This window comes from Agelaius phoeniceus, chromosome 35 (genome assembly GCF_051311805.1).
Source record: "Agelaius phoeniceus isolate bAgePho1 chromosome 35, bAgePho1.hap1, whole genome shotgun sequence".
Lineage (NCBI taxonomy): Eukaryota > Metazoa > Chordata > Aves > Passeriformes > Icteridae > Agelaius > Agelaius phoeniceus.
The window spans coordinates 2,846,852-2,867,556 of record NC_135299.1 but is presented as its reverse complement, the minus strand read 5'-3'; the positions used below and the strand labels follow the sequence as shown (position 1 = coordinate 2,867,556).

The 20,705-nt window shown below is 57.7% G+C and overlaps 1 protein-coding gene across 1 annotated transcript; it reads left to right on the top strand.

Annotated features, from left to right (window-relative positions):
• Positions 1–4,700: 4,700 nt before the first annotated feature.
• Positions 4,701–20,388, top strand: GALNT6 (polypeptide N-acetylgalactosaminyltransferase 6). The gene is made up of 11 exons (XM_054649126.2): positions 4,701–4,779; positions 9,759–10,330; positions 11,552–11,724; positions 13,548–13,697; positions 14,126–14,360; positions 15,703–15,820; positions 15,920–16,120; positions 17,646–17,777; positions 19,036–19,137; positions 19,248–19,400; positions 19,520–20,388. Exons 2-11 carry the CDS (start codon positions 9,843–9,845, stop codon positions 19,631–19,633), a joined length of 1,866 nt encoding a protein of 621 aa, XP_054505101.1. The 5' UTR covers positions 4,701–4,779; positions 9,759–9,842; the 3' UTR covers positions 19,634–20,388.
• The last annotated feature ends 317 nt before the right edge of the window (positions 20,389–20,705 follow it).

Sequence of the window (20,705 nt, the reverse complement as noted above, 5' to 3'; positions counted from 1 at the left end):
CCACTCAGTCAAAGGCAAATTTTGAGGAATTCCCTTTTCCCAGGATTTACAGCTCCCCCCTCACACCTCCAGACCCCAGGATGGGATCAGCTTCAATATCCACAGGGATCAATAACAGAACACATCCAGGGTGATCCAAAGCTGGGACCACATTCCCAGGAGAATGGAGACGGATGGGGAACGTGGAAACTGCTCCCAGTCCAAACCAGCAGCAGCAGCCCAGAATCCTCATCAGCCCCAGGGCTGGAGGAGCCCCCGAGGCCATTGAGTCCCACCTGGAAATGTCCAGAGTCTGTCCCCTGGAAATGGGAAATGTCCAGAGTCTGTCCTGTGGAAATGTCCAGAGCCTCTTCCATGGAAATGGGAAATGTCCAGAGCCTGTTTCATGGAAATGTCCAGAGCCTTTCCCATGGAAATGTCCAGAGTTTGTCCTGTGGAAATGTCCAGAGTCTGTTCCATGGAAATGGGAAATGTCCAGAGTCTGTCCCGTGGAAATGTCCAGAGTTTGTCCCATGGAAATGTCCAGAGTCTTTCCATGGAAATGTCCAGAGTTTGTCCTGTGGAAATGTCCAGAGTCTGTCCCGTGGAAATGTCCAGAGCGTGTCCTGTGGAAATGTCCAGAGCCTTCCTTTCACATGGAAATGTCCAGAGTCTGTCCTGTGGAAATGTCCAGAGCCTGTCCCGTGGAAATGGGAAATGTCCAGAGTCTTTCCATGGAAATGTCCAGAGTTTGTCCCGTGGAAATGTCCAGAGTCTGTCCTGTGGAAATGTCCAGAGTCTGTCCTGTGGAAATGTCCAGAGCCTGTTCCATGGAAATGTCCAGAGTTTGTCCCGTGGAAATGTCCAGAGTCTGTCCCGTGGCTCAGGGTACAGATCCATGGATTTCCCACTGGGAGGACGAGTCCTACTCCAGGTGGAGCAGCAGGTGGCTCAGATATTCCGCGTGTCCTGCTGCCTCCGAGGGGAGAAGCTCCTGGCACAGCTCACAGCCCGGGGCAGCCTCAGCGCTGGGGCTGAGCGTCCCCTCCTCCAGCACCCAGCCCGGAGTCCAGCAGGTCTGGGAGGAAAAGGGGGATTTTGGGACAGAGAAACCCCCAGGAGCACCCTGGAGCAGCCCCCAGAGCCTGATCCCACCCAAAAAGGGCTGGGCTGGAGCTTGGGGGAGCTCGAGCTGCCCCTTGCTCCACCCTCGGTACATCCCACTGGACAATCCCATGTCTGTGTGGCTCCCCAGTGCTTCTCATGGGCCAAACCAGCAGGAAAATTGGCTTTGAGCAGCAAACTGGAGCACATTTGTCACCTGTCCCTGTGCCATCGTCATCTGATGGGCCCCAGACGGACACAGCTCCACTTCCCCCTTCTCCTTCAAAAACTCCCTCCCAAATCCTGCCCAAAATCAGAGTTATCCCCAGGAATACCCAGCCCCTGAAGCCATTAAAGAATTTTTAAGGGCTTCATTTAAGAAAAGGAATGAAAGAAAATGGGTTTGGCATCCCAGGGACCCTGGGTAGGAAGGCCAGGATTGGGGTGAAGGTTCACCAGGAGGGGCCAGAGCTCAGGGAGGTCTTTATGAATCCTTTCAGAATGACAGGAATCGTTTGGAATTATTTGGAAATGTGCTTTGGGGTATGGAGATCAGAGAGAATGAAGGAAATGCTTTAGAGCTGTTTAATTGGAAGATTCAAAGGAGGCTGGGAGAATTTTCCCCCCAGCTGACTCCTCCAAGGGATCCCCAAAGCCTCCATGAGGGTCACAGGAGGGACGTCCTGGCTGGACAGACGGACCTCAGGGACTTTCCCATGCCCAAATCCCCTGGGAACCAGAAAATTGGGTGCCCAGAGACTTTTTAGGGAAATAACCCCACTCTGCCACACTTCCCACGTGCCCAGGGTGAAGGGTCCCTGATGCCATGGCCTGAATTCCCCCCGTTACCTTCACAGGCCCTCGGATCTCCACCAGAGCCACATCCCCGGGAGCCTCTTCCCTCTCAAGCACTTCAGGGGCTTCGTAGAGATCCAGAAGGTTTGGGAAGGAGCCCCCAGCCCCTGGGTTTAGTGTCTCCAGCTCCCGAGGGCTGCAGGGAGCTCTCCCTCCTTCCCAGGGCACCGGGAGGATCCAGGTTCTCCCGCAGGCGGGCGCTTCCCCCTTCTCCCCCTCGGTGCTGCCAGGACCTGCGGCTCCTGCGGCTCCTGCGCCGTGCCCAGGGCTCGGGGGGAGCCTCTTGGTGGCCTGGAGCTGTCCCATGGCACAGGCAGAGCCCTCCATGTGGGCCGTGGAGGATGTCGGAGCTCCTGGGTGGCTTTGGTGGCTCTCAGGTGACCTTTGCCCGTCCCCTGTCCCCACATCCTCCGTGCACTGGACAGGCAGCGACACCGGGATGTCTTTGGGAGAGAGAGAGGCAGAGGGGTCATTGCTGGCAATTCAAAGGGGTTTTTCTCTCTTTCCATTGCTCTGTTTTCTCCTTGGGCTTGGGGAAAACAGAGCTCTCCAGGGCCACCAGAGAAAGGACACTGAGGACAGCCAGGAGGGCTGGGGGACCATCAGCTCCCTCAGGAGACCGGGACATCCCCATGCTCCCAAATTCCAGGTTCATCCCAGGAAAGGATTTGGTTCAAGTCCTGGCAGGACATGGGTGGAGAGGAGGGAGCCCCCCTGGCTCATTCCTGGAATTCATCCCGGGAATTCAAAGGGATTTTTCTCTCTTTCCATTGCTCTGTTCTCCCCATTGGGCTTGGGGAACCCCTGGGCTGGCAGAGCTCACCTGTCCCCTCTGGGCCACCAGAGAAAGGACACTGAGGACAGCCAGGAGGGCTGGGGGACCATCAGCTCCCTCAGGAGACCGGGACATCCCCATGCTCCCAAACTCCAGGTTCATCCCAGGAAAGGCTTTGGTTCAAGTCCTGGCAGGACGCAGGTGGAGAGGAGGGAGCCCCAGGGCAGGGAGGCTGCAGTTTCCCAGCACAGCTTTGTCCAAACTAATCCCTCCTGACCACAAAATTCCCATTTTAGGGTTGGGGAAATGGTGCCAGACCCCGTGGGGGTGCTGTGAGTGTTTGGGGGGGAGAGGAGAGCACGGAGAGGGGGAATCCTTGGAAAACCAGAGGGTTCCTGGGTGTTTTTTGGGCTGTAGATCCTCCCCAGCCCTTCTCCCACCCTCTCCAACTGATGGTCCCAGGAGCAGGAGTGTCCCTGAGCAGCAGCACCCAAAGCCACGAGGGGCTCAGGGCACGTTCCTGCTCCAAGCCCCTTTACCCCACCAGAGGAACTTCTGAGGGCACCAAGACCAAGGTGGGAATGACCCTGCAGGATAAATGTGGGAATGATCCAGCCAGGACCAATAACCCTTCCAGGACCGAGGTGGGGATGACCTTGCCAGGATAAAAGTGGGAATGGCCCTGCAGGACAAAAGTGGGAATGACCTTACAGGATAAAAGTGGGAGTGACCCAGCCAGGACCAATAACCCTTCCAGGACCGAGGTGGGCATGAACCTGCCAGGATAAAGCTGGGAATGACCCTGCCAGGACTGAGGTGGGATTCACCCAATCGGGATAAATGTGGGAATGACCCTGCCAGGACCAATGACCCTGCCAGGACCAAAGACCCTGCCAGGATAAAAGTGGGAATGACCCTGCCAGGACCGAGGTGGGAATGACCCTGCAGGATAAAAGTGGGAATGACCCCAATGTGCCGTCTGAGGACCCCGCAGGTCCCACTCACCCAGGACCGGTCCCTTCCTGGCCCTCAGCCTCCGGAGGAGCTGCCCCTGCTCCGAGCACAGCTCCTGCAGCCTGGCCACCTGCCCCCAGAGCTGCAGGAGCACCTCCTGCATCTCCATCACACCTGGGCAGGGGGGAGGAGAGGCCACGAGCACCTGGGAACAGCAATAATGAGCACGTTAATTCATATTAATCATCATCCACTGGCTACTGGTGTTATCCAAGGGCAGGAGGAGCTGCAGGGTCATCCCGAGCTGGTGGGATGGGGAGGGTCAGGTGCTGCAGGCGGGAGGGATTGCACAGACAAGAGCTTTCCCAGTTCTCTCATAATTTAGGAAGACAAAGAAAAGGGAAGAGGTTCTTCCTTAGAGGAGCTGAGCTGGGCTTTTCCACCTCTCCCCCACAGCTTCCACAAGCTCCAAAAAAACAACACAAAAAATCCCGTTTAAATCTACCTGGAAGAAGTTGTGTTACCATCTCAGTGCCAAAGGATGGAATTTTTTGGGCATGAGAGCAAAAATCTCCCAAGAACAAACCCATCCAAGGAATGATGTCCATGGGTGGGGACACCATTCCCTTTTTTGAGCTGCTCAGCCCCTTCTCCTCCCAAAAATACCCCAGGAAGCACCACCCAGCATCAATTAACCAAATATTGGCATTATGGAGGAAAATTGCGTTCCCCACGTTTGTCCCCTCTTTGACAGCTGTATTATGGATTAAACTTCCCAGTTTTCCCATCTTGCACCAATTATTACCGGGCGAAAAGATAACAAATAAACCCAAAGCTGGGCACAAATCTGCAAACCATCTGCAAAGAGGATCTGAAAGGTTCTCGCGATCCTAATTAGCATAATATGTAAATCAGCCTGGCTTCCTGTCAGCTCCTCCAGGTTTGCTGCCGCTCAGCGCCGCAAGTTTTAAATTTAAGCTCCGGCTCAAATTAGGGGATTGGCTGGAGGGTTGGATGGAGCCGCCTCCGACGCTGTGGATTCCCCGGGAGGGATGAAGGGCAGAAATCGCGAAGGAAATGCGCTGGGAGCCAGGAAAACCTCAGAGGCGATGGTAAGGTTTGCTCCCGGCGCAGGGAACGGCGGTGCTGGCCCCGCACCGAGGGTGACTTCACCCCACTTTTGGCTCTTTGGGGTCCTCTGCTTCTGAAAACCTTTACAGTAAACATTTTTCACCCCCCTCCCTCCCAAGGCAGCCAACTCCACCTCTAATTCAAGTTTTGTTTTGCCTGAGAGTTGTCCATAAAGACGCCAATTAATTATTAATTGGAGTGTGGCACCGAGCCGCCTCTCCCTAACAAGCCTGGGAAGATTTTGTTATTGGATTGATATTTGGATTTCATTTGGATTTTTTTATGGATTTCATTCCAGCCCTACCAGGGTTCTTCAGGTCTCGACTCCTCATTTCCCCGGATTGGTGCCACCGGGACGAAGCTGTAGGAGATTTTTTTTATGTCCCAAAAAAGCCTCTCCTCTCCCAAACTGCGATTACAAGCAGCGATTCGGGGGCACCGAACTCCCGTTTGCGGGGTTGGCAGAGCGGCTCCGAGGGGCAGAGCCCGGCGGGGTGGGGGGAACGGGACCCCCAAAATCCCATCCCCACCACCCGGCTCACCCCAAAACCCTTCTCTTTCCCCCAAAAGTGACTTACCGTGTGGGGACCGCGCTGGCCCTGCCCGGTGGCCGCGGTGACGCCGAGCTGAGAGCGGCGGGTGCTGAAAGTCGAGCAGCAGCAAATTTGGGGGTGGGAATTTCCCCTTCGGGCTGTGAGCGAAGAGCGAAACCTCCGGCGCAGGAAACGAAAGGGGCGAGAGCGACGGCTTCGAAGCGAGCTCGGAAAAGCCCCGGGGAGGGCGATGGAGGCCCCGGGGGGCTCGTGGGGACCGAGGGTTGGCTCCAATCCGTGCCTCAGTTTCCCCTCACACCTTATTCCAGCTCATTAGCGCTTTAATTTGGGGCTGAGGGGTGTTTGTGCCCCGGAGACCTCATCCCCTCAATATTGGGATGTTATCTGGAATATGAAACCCGTTAATATTCCAGTTGATATCCCAATAATCCCGATTAATCCTCGCTGTGCTCCAGCTCAAATCTCTCAAATCCTCCGCACAGCGCCGGGGCCAAGGGAAAATCCTGGGCTGGGTGAAGGAGCCCGCCCAGGCCCATCCCCCGGGGCTTTTCCCGTGCGCACCCTGCTTCTCCCAGTATCCCCAGTGCCGGGCGCTTACTGGTGCCAGCACACCTGGAGCCACGACCTTGGCACCTCCATAAATCCCTGGGACCCCCAGTGCCAGTCCCTTACTGGTCCCCAGTACGTGGGGTCCTACCCTGCGGCTCCCAGTGTCCCCAGTGCCAGTCCCTTACTGGTCCCAGCACCAAGACCTTGGCACCTCCATAAATCCCTGTGGCTCCCAGTGTCCCCAGTGCCCGTCCCTTACTGGTCCCCAGTGTCCCCAGTGCCAGTCTCTTACTGGTCCCCAGTACATGTGGGGTCCTACCCTGCAGCTCCCAGTATCCCCAGTACCAGTCCCTTACTGGTCCCCAGTATCCCCAGTGCCAGTCTCTTACTGGTCCCAGTACACCTGGAGCCAAGACCTTGGCACTTCCATAAATCCCTGTGGCTCCCAGTGTCCCCAGTGCCAGTTCTTTACTGGTCCCCAGCGTCCCCAGTACCAGTTCCTTACTGGTCCCAGCACACCTGGAGCCAAGACCTTGGCACCTCCATAAATCCCTGCGGCTCCCAGTGTCCCCAGTACCAATTCCTTACTAGTCCCAGCACAGCACCCCCATTTCAGGCTCGGGGCCGGCTGGCGGCTCCAGGACCGGCCGTTATTCCCGGGATGGGCGGGCGATTCCAGGACCCGGCTTTTGCTCCCTGCAGGCACCTCCAGGATCCGGCGTTTTTCCCGGGCCGGGCACCTTTAAGAGCCGGCGTTTTTCCCGGGCCGGGCACCTTTAAGAGCCGGCGTTTTTCCCGGGCCGGGCACCTTTAAGAGCCGGCGTTTTTCCCGGGCCGGGCACCTTTAAGAGCCGGCGTTTTTCCCGGGCCGGGCGGCTTTAGGAGCGCGGCGGCTCCGCCCGTGCACCTGCCCGGGGCGGGCACAGGTAGCGCAGTGGCCCCGCCCCACCCGGACGCACCTGCGGCCCCGCAGCCGCTGTGGAGCCGGTGAGAGGACGAGAGGGGGGTCCCGCTGCGGAACCCCCTCTGCTCTAAGGGGGTCTGGGGGTCCCAGTGCCGAGCTCTTGCCGGGGGAGGGGGTCCCGAGGTCCCGGTGGGCCGCCCTCGCCCCAGGGAAAGGAGGTCCGGTGGTCGCGGGGGTCGTGGTGCGGCGCCCTCTCTGCGGTAAGGGGGTCTGGGGTCCTGGTGTGAAGTCTTTGTCCCGGGGGAGGGGGTCTGGAGGTCCCGGTGTGGAGCCCCCCTCACGGTAAGGGGGTCTGGGGTCCTGGTGTGAAGTCTTTGTCCCGGGGGAGGGGGTCCGGGGATCTCGGTGGTCCCGGTGCGGAGCCCCCTCCTCTCTGCGGTAAGGGGGTCTGGAGGTCCCGGTGTGGACCCCCCCTCACGGTAAGGGAGACGGGAGGTCCCGGTGCAGAGCCCCCGGCCCGGGGGAAGGGGAGCAGGGTGGTCCTGGTGAGGGACCCTCCTGGGGGTTGGGTGCTCGGGGGTCCCGCTGCAGAGACCCCTCCGTGCACGGGGTTCAGGTGGTCCTGGGATGGAGCCCCCGGAGCTGCTCCCGGGGCTGTGGCGGTTCTGGGCAGGGTACTGGGAGGACCCGGCCCCCACCAGCCCCACGGGGCACCCCAGGACCCCCGGCGGGGCAGGGACCCTCACACAGCCGCCATCTCCACCCCGGGAGCGGCTCCGGGACCCCCTGGGCTCGTCCCACCTGGACGGGGGAGCCCGACAGGACCCTGAGCCCTGTGAGCTCCCAGCCCTCCCCAGCACATCCAGTTCCTCCCACTGGAACTGAATCCCGCCGGGAGCAATCCCGCTGCCCCCCAGCCTCCAGTCCCTGCCCCTCCCGGTGTCACCGTGGCTCGCTGCCACGTGGAGCCGGTGGCCACCGCACCCGCGGCAGTGTCGGTGTCAATCCGTTTGTATTTTATTTATTTCCCTTTATTTCCTCCACGAGCGTATCTCTGTTTCCGCCTCTTCCTACCATCCCTCCCTCCCACATCACGGGGGATGCTCCTGGAATTCCCACCGAACTTTTTCCCCCTTTCCCCCCCCCCCCCCCCATTTTTCCCCCCCTTTTTTCCCCCCATTTTTCCCCCCCTTCCCCACCCTGTAGGCTTCCCTGGGTCATTTTGATGTTGTTTTTCCAGGGCATGGGGCCAGCCCCGTGGCAATATGGGATTTTCGGGATGGGACGGAGCAGAATCCACCCGGGAGTTTGCAGGGCAGGTAGCGGAGGGTGCAGGTGCACCAGGAGCTCACGCTGGAGCTCCGTGCCAAATCCACCCTAGTCCTTCCTTCAGAGGGGAAAATTTTATTTATATTTGGCTTTTTGGACCTTTTTTGGGAAGGGGTTGTGGCCCCGTGGGAGCGGCAGCTCTTGTTGTGCACAACCTGTGCCCCCCCGCACACCTGAGTGTCCCTCTGGTGTTAATTAGCACCGACACCTAACGAGCTTCATTAGCAACGTGGCAGGAAGGAAGCTTAGAGTGGTGGGGTTGATGGAAACGGGGTTTTTTCCCCAAAATCCGTTTCTTTTCCTCCCCCTCGTTGTACGGCAGCGCCGTGCAATGAAAACCTCGGGGGCACCAGTGGAGCGGGGGCACCTTCGCTCAGCTTGGGGCAGAAATTCCGAGTGGGAATGGCAGGGAACACCAGGGGATTGATGGGTTTTTTTTTCCCCGATTCTGCTTTTCCGCGCTGGATGGGGCCGGGCGCTCTTGGCAGTGAAGCGTGGTCCAGCTTTGATCCCGCGGCGCTCAAAGCGGGGACCCCGGGACCCTCCTCCTCCTCCTCCCCAGCCCGAACCTCCTCGCCCTTGAAGTTGTGGCAGGTGCCCTTCCCCGCCCCATTCCCGAGAGAATGGAAAGAAAAGGGGAAAAAGGAACCGAGGGAAGGGGGGGGGGGACCCCGAAGTGGAGGAGGAGGAGGAGGAGATGGCGGTGAATGGATCCCGCCGGGCTCGTCCATGCTCCGGCGGCCGCGGCTCACAAAGAGGAGCCGCGGGAAGTTTGGGGGTGGTGGAAAGCTCAGAGCCTCCGGCGGATCCCGGGGCAAACTCGGGAGCTGGCGCCGAGCTCCCGGTGGCCGAGGCACCGGACACGGCACCGGACACCGAACCTGCTGCTCCAGCTCCGCCGAACCCGGAGCACTGCACGGTCTGCTCGAGTTTTCCTTCGCAGGCAGGAAAATGCCCAGGAAAAAGCTTTTTTTTCCCAGCGGCCCAAAATATTTTGGCAAATTTTGGGCTCTATTTTAACTTCGGCGTGCAAGGGGCGGTGGCGGGGGGAGGCTGCAGCCTCCAGATCAGTCCCAGAAGAAATTTTTGGGCAGGTTTCGTGTGGGGTATTGGGGGTGGGTGGCACATCCTCCGGCATTTTTTAACCTGCACTTTTCCTGGTGTTTCAATTTCGGGATGGATTTAGGGGCTGGAAGTGCTGGGGGGGATGAATTTTACAGGTGTCGCTTGTGCCAAACTTAATATATTGCTAATATTATATTGCTATATTAATACATTACTAACATTGTACTGCAATATTGATATGTTAATATGTTGCCAATATTACTTTATTATGTCGATATATTAATGTATTATTTTGCTATTGTATTATTGTGTTATTATTTGTTATTAACCTGGTCTAGTGGGAGGTTCCCTTCCCGGGGCAGGGGGTTGGACTGGATGATCTTTAAGGTCCTTAACAAAACTATTCCATGAGCTGATCATATTTATATATTCTATTTTAGGTACAACATGATCTATTTTAAATACAATACATTATATCTTGAGTGCAGTATTTCTGTTTTGACACCACGGGGATGCATCCAGCCCGGGAATTCACTGCAGGTGTTTCTCCTTCCCCCAGGTCACTGGAGCAGAGCAGGACACCGTGATGCACCCGCAGCCCCCACATTCCTGAACCCTCCAAAAACGCCCCAAACACCCCAAAATGAGGCTGTTCCGCCGCCGCTACAGCACCTTGAAGGTGGCCTTGGCAGGCGCCGTCTTCGTTCTCTTCCTCTTCATCCTCCAGAAGGACGTGGGCAGCAAGGAGCCGGGCGAGGAGCCGTGGCTGCGGAACATCGTGCAGGGCAAGGGCCAGGTGCTGGACCTGATGCTGGGCGCCGTGCGGGACCTGCGGGATTCGATGCCGCGGCTGCAGATCGGGGCCCCGGAGCCGCCGCCGGAGCCGCTGCCCAGCGGCCGCTCCTGCCTGCCCGGCGTCTACACCGCGGCCGAGCTGCGGCCGCTGATGGAGAGGCCCCCCCAGGACCCCGCCAGCCCCGGCGCCGACGGAAAAGCCTTCAAGAAGGATCGCTGGACGCCCGAGGAGACGAAGGAGAAGGAGCGGGGCTATGAGAAGCATTGCTTCAACGCCTTCGCCAGCGACCGCATCTCCCTGCAGCGGGCGCTGGGCCCCGACAGCCGCCCCCCCGAGTGAGAGCCGGGCCCAAAGGCCCTGGGGCCCCTCTGACCCCCTTCAACCTGGCCCCTCTGACCCCTTTGACCCCTCTGACCCCCTTCCACCTGGCCCCTCTGACCCCCTTCAACCTGGCCCCTTTGACCCCCTCTGACCCCCTTCAACCTGGCCCCTCTGACCCCCTTCAACCTGGCCCCTCTGACCCCCTTCAACCTGGCCCCTTTGACCCCCTTCAACCTGGCCCCTCTGACCCCCTCTGACCCCCTTCAACCTGGCCCCTCTGACCCCCTTCAACCTGGCCCCTTTGACCCCCTTCAACCTGGCCCCTCTGACCCCCTCTGACCCCCTTCAACCTGGCCCCTCTGACCCCCTTCAACCTGGCCCCTTTGACCCCCTTTGACCCCCTTCAACCTGCCCACTTACCCCCTTCAACCTGGCCCCTTTGACCCCCTTTGACCCCCTTCAACCTGCCCACTTACCCCCTTCAACCTGGCCACTTCTACTCCCTTCCACCTGCCCACTTATTCCCTTCAATCTGGCCACTTACTCCCTTAAAATTTAAGGGAAAATTAAAGCAGATTAGGGCCAGGATGTCACCTAGCACTGGCAGAGGATTGAATGGAGACAGAGCTAAAAAAAAAAGAATTTAGTTGTTATTATTATTTCTCCCTAATTTTGGCCCCTTGGGGGCGGGTTTAGTGGCAGCAGGCTCTTTGTGTCTCCCTGTACCTGCTCGGTGGCTCCGGCGCCTCCCCGCCTTTCCCTCCTCTCCCTCCTTTATCCCAGCGGCTCCAGCGGTCAGACTTTTTCTTTTCTTAGCCGAGTGGAACAGCCTCGGACCCCGCTGGGGTCGGGGGGAGGGAAAGAGGGAAACTCCAGAGATTTCCCCGCCTGCCCTCGGCCAGGGGCTGCCGGATTAAAGCGGGGCCCGCGCGGAGGGGTGGGATGGGGGAGACATGGGGGGGAATTCGGGATGGAAAAAGCCTTGAAAGGGATGGAGGAATCCAGCCCCCCGCGCTGGCAGGCGATTATCCGTGCTTAGCAGGTGTGGCGGCGACAAAGGGGGGACACGGAGGCCGGCAATGGGACTCACTCAACCAAAATCAATGGGAATCAAAGCAGGGACGAGTCCAGAGGGGCCAGAGCTGCTCCCCCGCAGCTGTGGGGTTTGGTGGGGGGGGATATCGGGGGTCACTCCAGTCGTGCCTCCCCCTTCACCCCCCCATTCTGTCCCCCAGGTGCATCGATCAGAAGTTCAAGCGCTGCCCTCCCCTCCCCACCACCAGCGTGGTGATCGTGTTCCACAACGAGGCCTGGTCCACCCTGCTCCGGACGGTCTACAGCGTCCTGCACTCGTCCCCAGCCCGCCTGCTCCGCGAGGTCATCCTGGTGGACGATGCCAGCACGGACGGTGCGTGGGGGACACGGGGACAGAGGGGTCAGGGAGCACGGTGGGGTGTGGGTCAGAGGTCTGTGGGGTCAGAGGGGTGCAGGAGATGCGGTGGGATGTGGGGCCAGAGGGACACAGGGAGCATGGTGGGAAGTGGGTCAGAGGGATGTGGGGTCAGAAGGATGCAGGAGCTGTGGTGGGATGCGGGGTCAGAAGGATGCAGGATTTGTGGTGGGATGGGGGTCAGAAGGATGCAGGATTTGTGGTGGGATGTGGGGCCAGAATGGTGCAGGATTTGTGGTGGGATGGGGGTCAGACAGATGCAGGATTTGTGGTGGGATGTGGGGCCAGAATGGTGCAGGATTTGTGGTGGGATGGGGGTCAGAAGGATGCAGGATTTGTGGTGGGATGTGGGGTCAGAAGGATGCGGGAGCTGTGGTGGGATGGGGGTCAGAAGGATGCAGGATTTGTGATGGGATGGGGGTCAGACAGATGCAGGATTTGTGGTGGGATGTGGGTCAGAGGGGTGCAGGAGCCCTGGTGGAAAGCAGGAGCCAGGAGGGTGCAGGAGCCATGTGGGATGTGGATGCCAGAGGGAGGTAGGACAAGCTGTGGTGGGATGTGGGAGTGAGAGGGATGCAGGAGCCACAGGGAGCTGTGAGGGAGCAGTGGGGGGAATCAGGGGCCAGAGGGAGGCAGGATCCATGGCAGGATGTGGGATCAGCAGGATGCAGGGGCTGCCAGCCCCTTTCCAAGCCTGGAACAGCAGCTCTGAGCCACTCACGCTCCCAGTGTCCCGGGATCTCCCAGCAGCCGCTCCCCATTCCACATCCACCCCGGAGGAGCACATCGGGGATTTTCCCTTCTCCAGCACCGCTGTTATCCCTGCCCTGGGGACAAACCAGGTGCTCCACAAACCTCCACCCTCAGCCAGCTGTAATCCTCGTTAATTAGCACCCAGAGCTAATTAACGCGGGGTTCAGTGTCGGGGCACTGGGAGGAGCGGACTCTGCCCTTGGCCCAGATAAATTCTCCCTTTCCACCCACGGGCTCCCGAGGAGCAGGAACCTTGTGGTGCCCCAGAGCTCCACTCCCACTGTGGCTGGACGTGGGTTGGACTCAGGTCCCCTTCCCAGGACACTTTTCTTGGGATCCCAGCTCCCACCTGGGCGTTTCCAGCTCCTGGCTTGGCTGCACCTGCCAAGAAATTCTGGGTCCCTCTGGTGACCCCTTCCCCCAGGAACAACTTGGTCCTGGTGACACTTCAAGCACAGGGATGTGGCCTCCTCACCCACCCTGCCAACCCCCAGTCCCTCTCCAGAGAGGAATTAGACAGGAGGGGGCTTAGATCTTTATAAAACTTATTTTCTTTAGCCAGAAATACACTTGGGTTTGGGGCAAAGGCTCAGGTGTCCTTGAACCCAAACCCAACTGCAGGGTCTGAACAGCAGGGGATGGGATGGGATGGGATTTATAGGATGGATGGGATGGGATTTATAGGATCAATGGGATTTGAGAGATGGGATGGGGTGGGATGGGATAGATGTGAGAGATGGGATTTGGGATGGGATGGGATTTATGGGATCAATGGGATTTATAGGATGGGATCTGGGAGATGGGGTGGGATGGGATTGATGGTATTGATGGGAGAGATGGGATTTGGAATGGGATCAATGGGATGGGGTAAGATGGGATCAATGGGATGGAAAGGATGGGATCGATGGGATTTATGGGATGGAAAGGATGGGATCGATGGGATGGGATGGGGCAGCAGGATGGGCTGGTGGGATGCAGGGACTGGCACCTGCCTCTCTGATGGCTCCAGATGGTTTTCCCACCTGCAGAGTACCTGAAGGAGGAGCTGGATCGCTACGTGGAGCAGCTGCAGATCGTGCGCGTGGTGCGGCAGCGGGAGCGCAAGGGGCTCATCACAGCCCGGCTGCTGGGGGCCAGCGTGGCCAGCGGGGAGGTGCTGACCTTCCTGGATGCCCACTGTGAGTGTCCCCCTGTGACACCCTGTGACACCGTGAGTGTCCCCTCATGACACCCTGTGAGTGTCCCCCCTGTGACACCCTGTGAGTGTCCCCCCATGACTGTCCCCCCCACAACACCCTGTGGCACTGTGAGTGTCCCCTCCATGACACCCTGTGACACCCTGTGTGTCCCCTCATGACACTCTGTGACACTGAGAGTGTCCCCTTGTGACACCGTGAGTGTCCCCCCTGTGACACCCCATGGCACCATGAGTGTCCCCCCGTGACACCATGAGTGTCCTCCCATGACACCCTGTGAGTGTCCCCCTGTGACACCCTGTGGCACCATGAGTGTGTCCCCGTGTCCCCCCTGTGACCCCGTGTCACCTGTGCGTACCCCGGGTGCTTTGGGTGGCGCCAGCCCCGCTCAGCCCTGTCCCGTGTCCCAGGCGAGTGTTTCCATGGCTGGCTGGAGCCGCTCCTGTCCCGCATCGCCGAGGAGCCCACAGCCGTCGTGAGCCCCGACATCGCCACCATCGACCTCAACACCTTTGAGTTCTCCAAGCCCGTGCAGAACGGGAAGCAGCACAGCCGGGGCAACTTTGACTGGAGCCTGACCTTCGGCTGGGAGGTGGTTCCGGCACGGGAGAGGCAACGCAGGAAGGATGAGACCTTCCCCATCAAGTAAGCCCAGCACGGGATGCTTTATCCAGTTGGGTTTGCTCTTTTTTCCAACAAATTGGTGTTTCTGACGGTGTTCACAGGGGTCTCAGGTTGAGGGAAGAGATGAGGATTTGACTCCATGTTTCAGAAGGCTTGATTTATTATTTTATGATATATATTATGTTAAAACTATACTAAATGAATAGAAGAAAGGATTTCCTCAGAAGGCTGGCTAAGAATAGAATAGCAAAGAATGATAACAAAGGCTCTGTCTCAGATTCTCTGTCCGAGCCAGCTGGGCTGTGGTTGGCCATTAATTAGAAACGTCCAACATGGGCCAATCCCAGATCCACCTGTTGCATTCCACAGCAGCAGATAATCAACGTTTACATTTTGTTCCCGAGGCCTCTCAGCTTCTCAGGAGGAAAACTCCTAAGGAAAGGATTTTCCATAAAAGATGTCTGCAACAGGTGTTCTCCTTGATTTTGGTGCCTCTGGGCGGGCGGTGCGGCCCTTTCCCAGCGGGGCTCTCCCCTTTTGGCATGGGACATGTTGGGAGTTTGTGCCCAAGCACAGTCAGAGCTTGGGGGGGGGGGGGGGGTGGAGGACAAACTTCCCTTGGGGCTTGGGGTATGCAGGGCCAAAATGGACCTTGGAATCTCCTCCAGCCACCTCTTGCTCCAGCATTTAGGATTTAATTACTCTTGCTCCCATTAAGGATTTAATTGCTGTCTCTGCCTTCTCACCCTTGGTGCCCAGGTGCCCCCACGCAGAACAGGTCACCTGTGGATCAGGCTGTGCCAAAATCCCTCTTCTTATCCCTCTGTTTGACATGCAGACAGAGCCTGGGTGGTTTTCCCACCTCTCCCTGGTGCCCCCACCGGGAGACACCGGACACCCCGCCCCACCCCGGCCGCGGGGCTGGCTTTGTGCTCGGGTCACCTGGGCGACGCTCCTGTCCCAATAAAGGCCCCTTTCACCTCCAGCCGGGCGCCTGGCTCCCGCCGCTGCCTCGTCTCCAACAGCTCAGCGAGTCCTTGGCGTTTATTCTTTTTCCTGAATAAAAGCAAGGTTCTGTTCCAGCCTCAGATGGAAAAGATTAGGGAAGCGGGAGGAGGGATTGGGGCACCGAGCTCTGACCTCCTCCTCTTTTTGGCGACAGGTTTTTGGTAACAATATCCTCTTTTCACTTTGAATCCAGTGAGGCCCCTCCGTGTCACACTGTCACCTCTGTCCCCTCCCAGCAGCCGGGCCCAGCCTGTCCACCAAAGCCACCACAGCTGGATGGAGGGGGACTCTGATTTCCCAAAACTCAGATTTCTCCTCTTTTGTTTGTGTTTTACCCCTTCTTTGCCCCCTGCAGGTCCCCAACCTTTGCAGGTGGCCTCTTTGCCATCTCCAGGTCCTACTTTGAGCACATCGGCTCCTACGACGACCAGATGGAGATTTGGGGGGGTGAAAACGTGGAAATGTCCTTCAGGGTAAGGACAGGGGTAACCTTCTGAGGGCACCTCCAGGGAGCTCCCTGCTGGGGGGCCCGGGGGCTGGACCCCCCCACCTCAGGTGTGGCTTCCCCGCAGGTGTGGCAGTGCGGGGGACAGGTGGAGATCATCCCCTGCTCCGTCGTGGGCCACGTGTTCCGCTCCAAGAGCCCCCACACCTTCCCCAAGGGCACCCAGGTGATCTCCCGGAACCAGGTGCGCCTGGCCGAGGTCTGGATGGACGACTACAAGGAGATCTTCTACCGCCGCAACCAGCAAGCCTCCCAGATGGCCAGAGAGGTACTGGGGGCTGCTGCTGCTGGGAGGGTGTCTCGGTTTGGAAAGACAGGTGCCTGCTAAGGAAGGCAGGAGCCTCTCCTGAAATGGAGAATGTAAACCCTCCCCACCCCTCCAAATTGCTATGAAATTTAAATTAAGGGGCTCTCAGGCAAAAATACGGGAGCAGGAAATAACAATTCTTTACTAGGGAAGAAAATAAAAGGATAAAATGAACAATGCAGTAAACTAAAACAGCACTGACAGAGTCAGAACCCAGCCTGACACCCTGTGGGTCAGGGTGTTGGTATCAGTCCCATTGGAATTGTGGCTCAGCCCTCCTGCAGTGTCAGGGGTGGTTCTGATGGAGCAGGGATCCTGTAGGAAAGGGTGGAATCTTCCTCTGAGGATCCAGTGGAAGAGGCAGCTGCTGTTCCTCTGGGAAATCCAGTGGAGAAGCTGTGCTGGTGTTCCAGAATCTCAGATTGTATCCAGGTAGGAATGTTTGAAATCTCAGATTGTATCCAGGTAGGAATGCTTGGCTCTTCCCTCTGGGCTCACATCTCCCAGTGGGATGCTGTAGTTCTTATCAGCCATGCAGGGACATTCAATAGCTGCTATCAGCAGATGTCCCCTCCCGAGGAAGGAGTGATTGTGGAAGAGATAAGAAAAACTGTCCATTTGACAAAAGACAACTGCCACCCAGATGTGATAGAATACATCTTGCCTTGCAATCTGGAACAGAGGGCTGGTCCTGCTGGGAGCTCCACCTGGGCAGCAGGAGCGGGTGGGAGACCAGACAGGTGGACACAAATAGCCAAAAGCCTTTTTTTCTTTCCCCTCTGGCCGGAATGTTTCCTACTAGGAAAACATCGGGATTTATGAATTTCTTTTTTTTTTTTTAAGCAGGGCACCCCCAATGTAGGGAGTAATTAGTACCTGTCTCTATTGATTCAGAAGGCTGAACAATTGCTTTATTAAAATTATATTATATTACATTATACTATACTATATTAAAGAGATACTATATTATACAAAAGATACATACTGAAGAAAAACTCTGTCTGAGACAGCCAGGACACAGCTTTGAGTGATTGGCTAAGGAATCAAAACAATCCTCAGTAGAATCCAATTGACAAATCACTTCAGGTAAACAATCTACCTAACAATTCCACATGTGCAAAACAACAGGAGCAGCAAACAGATATCAGAACTGTTTCCTCTTCTTTTCTCTGTGCTTCTCCAGGAGAGAGAGAATTATGTCTCTCTGTTCAGAGAATGTGAATGCCACACACCAAAGCTTCTTATTCTTTTCTTTTTTCAACACCAAAACTTCTTATTCTTCACCAAAATATCTCCGAGCTTTTGGTGGACCCGGTGGGTACCTGCCAGGTGTCTTCCCCACCTTGTCTTGGTGCTGGCCACACCATGAGGGATGATGGCAAAGCTGGGGTTTACTCCAAACTCTGAACCTGGAAAGGGTTTTTTTGGGATTTTCCCTACTGTTTTCTGAAGTTAAGTTAATTTTTGTCCATGACTTCGTCAATAGAAGACATTTGGTGACATCACAGAGCGGCGCAGGCTGCGGGAGCGGCTGCACTGCAAGAATTTCACCTGGTACCTGCAGAACGTCTACCCCGAGATGTTCGTGCCCGACCTGACCCCGACGTTCTACGGAGCGGTGAGTGCGGGGCTGCCGGAGCCGCGGGAGCTCCGCCCTGTGCCGGCAACAGCCGGGGGAGCCCGGAGGGTGGGTCCGGGGAGGGGGAGCTGGTGCTGCCGCGTCTGTCACCGTGTCTGTCTGTCACCGCTCGCTGTGTCTGTCTGTCACCGCTCGCTGTGTCTGTCTGTCACCTCATCTGTCACCGGCTGGCGGGGCCGGTTTGGGCTCCGGCTGAGCTGGAATCCGGCAGAGCTGGTTTGGGGTGAGTCCCGGGGTGAGGAATCCGTGGGGATGTGGGCTTGGGTTAAATTGGGGGGAAGAGCTGAAAAATTCCTTGAGCCCCAAACATCGTCCTGGCACAGGGAGGGCTGGAAAAACTGAGCTTGGGATGGGATGGGATGGGATGGGATGGGATGGGATGGGATGGGATGGGATGGGATGGGATGGGATGGGATGCTCCATCTCCATCCCGAGGGAACCTGGGCACGGCTGGAAGGCAGGACCCCATCCACAGGGAAATGGAGACCGGCGGGATGGGCAGGGCTGGTTCCGTCCCTGAGAGAGCTGGGGACAGCAGGACACGGAGCTCTGGCTGCATCCCCGAGGAACTGAGGGCAGGCAGGATGAGGGGCTCCAGCTCCATCCCTGAGGATGGGATTCCTCTGAGGCTGGAAAATCCCTTTCCCTCAAGCTGGGTGTTGGATCCTGAGTCTGCCCCTCCTCAGCCAGGGCGATGTGACAGCAACTGGCACGGCCAGCACCCAGCCCAGCGACAGCCGGGTGACAGCCAGGTGCTGGCTGCTGGCTCCCATCCAGCTTTTAATTCACCTTCATTTCCTGAAACCTCCGCCCAGGTGCCTTTCCCTTTGCTCCGTGTGCCGGAGGCGATGGCTCGGGCGTTCCTCGTGTCCTGGAAAGGACACGGGACCCGGAGCCGGCTCTGGGTGCCGGGATTGTGTTTGCACAGCGATAACCCAGAGCCCTGCACGGCCAAACCCGAGCCGGTCCCACCCCGGCTCCTCTGAGTCCTTCTTTCCTCCACTCCCCCAGCCTTTTTCCTCACTACTGCTCCTTTCCACCCTTACCTCGTCTTTTTCTCCCTTTTTCCCCCCTCTCTCTCCTCCTCACCCCCGTTCCCGTGGCCTCTCCCCGCCTTTTTCCCCTCATCTCTTTTTCCTCACCTTTCCCTCTCCTTTCTCTCCCTCGTTTTTCTCCCCTCTCCTTTTCCCACCACCACCTCTTTTCCCTTCCCAACTCCTCTCTTCCCCTCCCACAGATAAAAAACGAGGGCACCAAGAGCTGCCTGGACGTGGGCGAGAACAACCACGGTGGGAAACCTCTCATCATGTACCCCTGCCACGGGCTGGGGGGCAACCAGGTGCGCCCCCCGAACCACCCCCATCATTTCCCCCTCTGCCACCCCCCGGTTTTCCCCCGGGCTCAGCTCCCGGGGCGCGGCAGTGACGGCCCTGCCGGCTCTTCCCGCAGTACTTTGAGTACACGAGCCAGCGGGAGCTGCGCCACAACATCGGCAAGGAGCTGTGCCTGCGCGGAGCTGCGGGCACGGCCGAGCTGGGCGAGTGCCAGTTCCGAGGGAAGCCCGGCCGGGTGCCCGCCAGCGAGGAGTGGGACCTGGCGCAGGTGAGGAGCCCCCTCCGTGCCGGGAATCGCCCCTGGGCACGGAGCGGCCCCGCCGGGGCTGTTTCCCCTCGGTCACACCCCGCTCTCGTTCATGGATGGTTTGCGTTGTTTCTCGGCAGAACCGGCTGATCAAGAATTTGGCCTCGGGGATGTGTCTGACGGCCCGGGGGAAGCACCCGGCGCTCGTTCCCTGCGACCTCACGGACCCGCACCAGCTCTGGTCCTTCACCTAAACGGGAGCGGAGCCCCCGGCCACGCTCAGGAAACCAGGATCCAAAAAACTCCCTTGTTCGCTTTAATTTAAGAAGTGAAGGCCTTAAATATGCTGCACTTCGTGGTTGCCTTGAACTGAATCCCGTGCTTTTGGGAGCCGGGCTCTGCCGGGGACACCCTAGGGACCCCGAAACGCAGCGGTGGTGGCGGGGGCGCTCCTGCCGATGCTCCTCGGAAGCCGCTGCTCGTCCTCCCCATCCCGGCTCCAGCCAGAGACTCTTCAGTTCGTATCAGGCTTTAAAAACGTGGATGCGCCTCCCCAGATGGGGAATCTGGGCGGGAAAATCCGTGGAGGAAGAGGATGGTGACCGTGGGGCTGCTCCCGTCGAGGGCGGATCGGGGCTTGCGGTGGCCCCTGGCGGGCAATGGGAGAAGTTGGGATCTGTGCCTTAGGAATCACGTTGGATTTGGAGGGGGGAGGAAGTTAGATTCTTGCTTTTATTATTGTTATTATTAAATGATGATGATTCCTGGGGGCGATTCGGCTTGTGCTGAGCAGGAGGAGTTTTCCCTGGATGGCACCAGAGAATCCTTCTGAACAGGATCCTGGGTGCCATATCTGCTCTGTTCCAGATTGTTTGTCTATCCCAACTTCTGTAGCTGCCACTTTTGTTGCCATATCATTTATAGCGGGGAAAAATCCTCCTGGACATGGCAGGAGTGGGGAGAACCTGTCCTAGACACTGAACCTCAAATAAAGAGATGCTTTATTTTACACAAATCCTGTCTCTGGCCATTCTGAGCTCCAAACACTCCTCTCACATTGTATCCTTCACGCTTCTTGTTCTAGAAACTCCCTATTTAGCCCAAAAATGAGTGTACAGCCCTTTGTGCCACAGCTGGGGGATCAGCTTTGCCTTGGGGTGTCCTTGTGTGGGGCGGAGCCGTTGCCACTGTCCCTCACTCTGTGCCCTTGGTGCTGATAGAACAAACATGGGATTACTTGGGAATTGTGTTCCTGGGAAGTTTCGTGTTTTCCTTGGAAATAAATGCAGAACTGCAGCAGGTGCTTTTTATTCCCAACACTTTTTT

What these genes read in the sequence shown, in the direction of transcription:
- GALNT6 (XM_054649126.2), top strand. Translation starts at nt 9,843, where the DNA reads ATGAGGCTGTTCCGCCGCCGCTACAGCACCTTGAAGGTGGCCTTGGCA. An exon ending in CCCGACAGCCGCCCCCCCGA is followed by an intron (nt 10,331 to 11,551) that starts GTGAGAGCCGGG and finishes TCTGTCCCCCAG; the next exon opens with GTGCATCGATCAGAAGTTCA. An exon ending in CCTCCCAGATGGCCAGAGAG is followed by an intron (nt 16,121 to 17,645) that starts GTACTGGGGGCT and finishes CTTCGTCAATAG; the next exon opens with AAGACATTTGGTGACATCAC.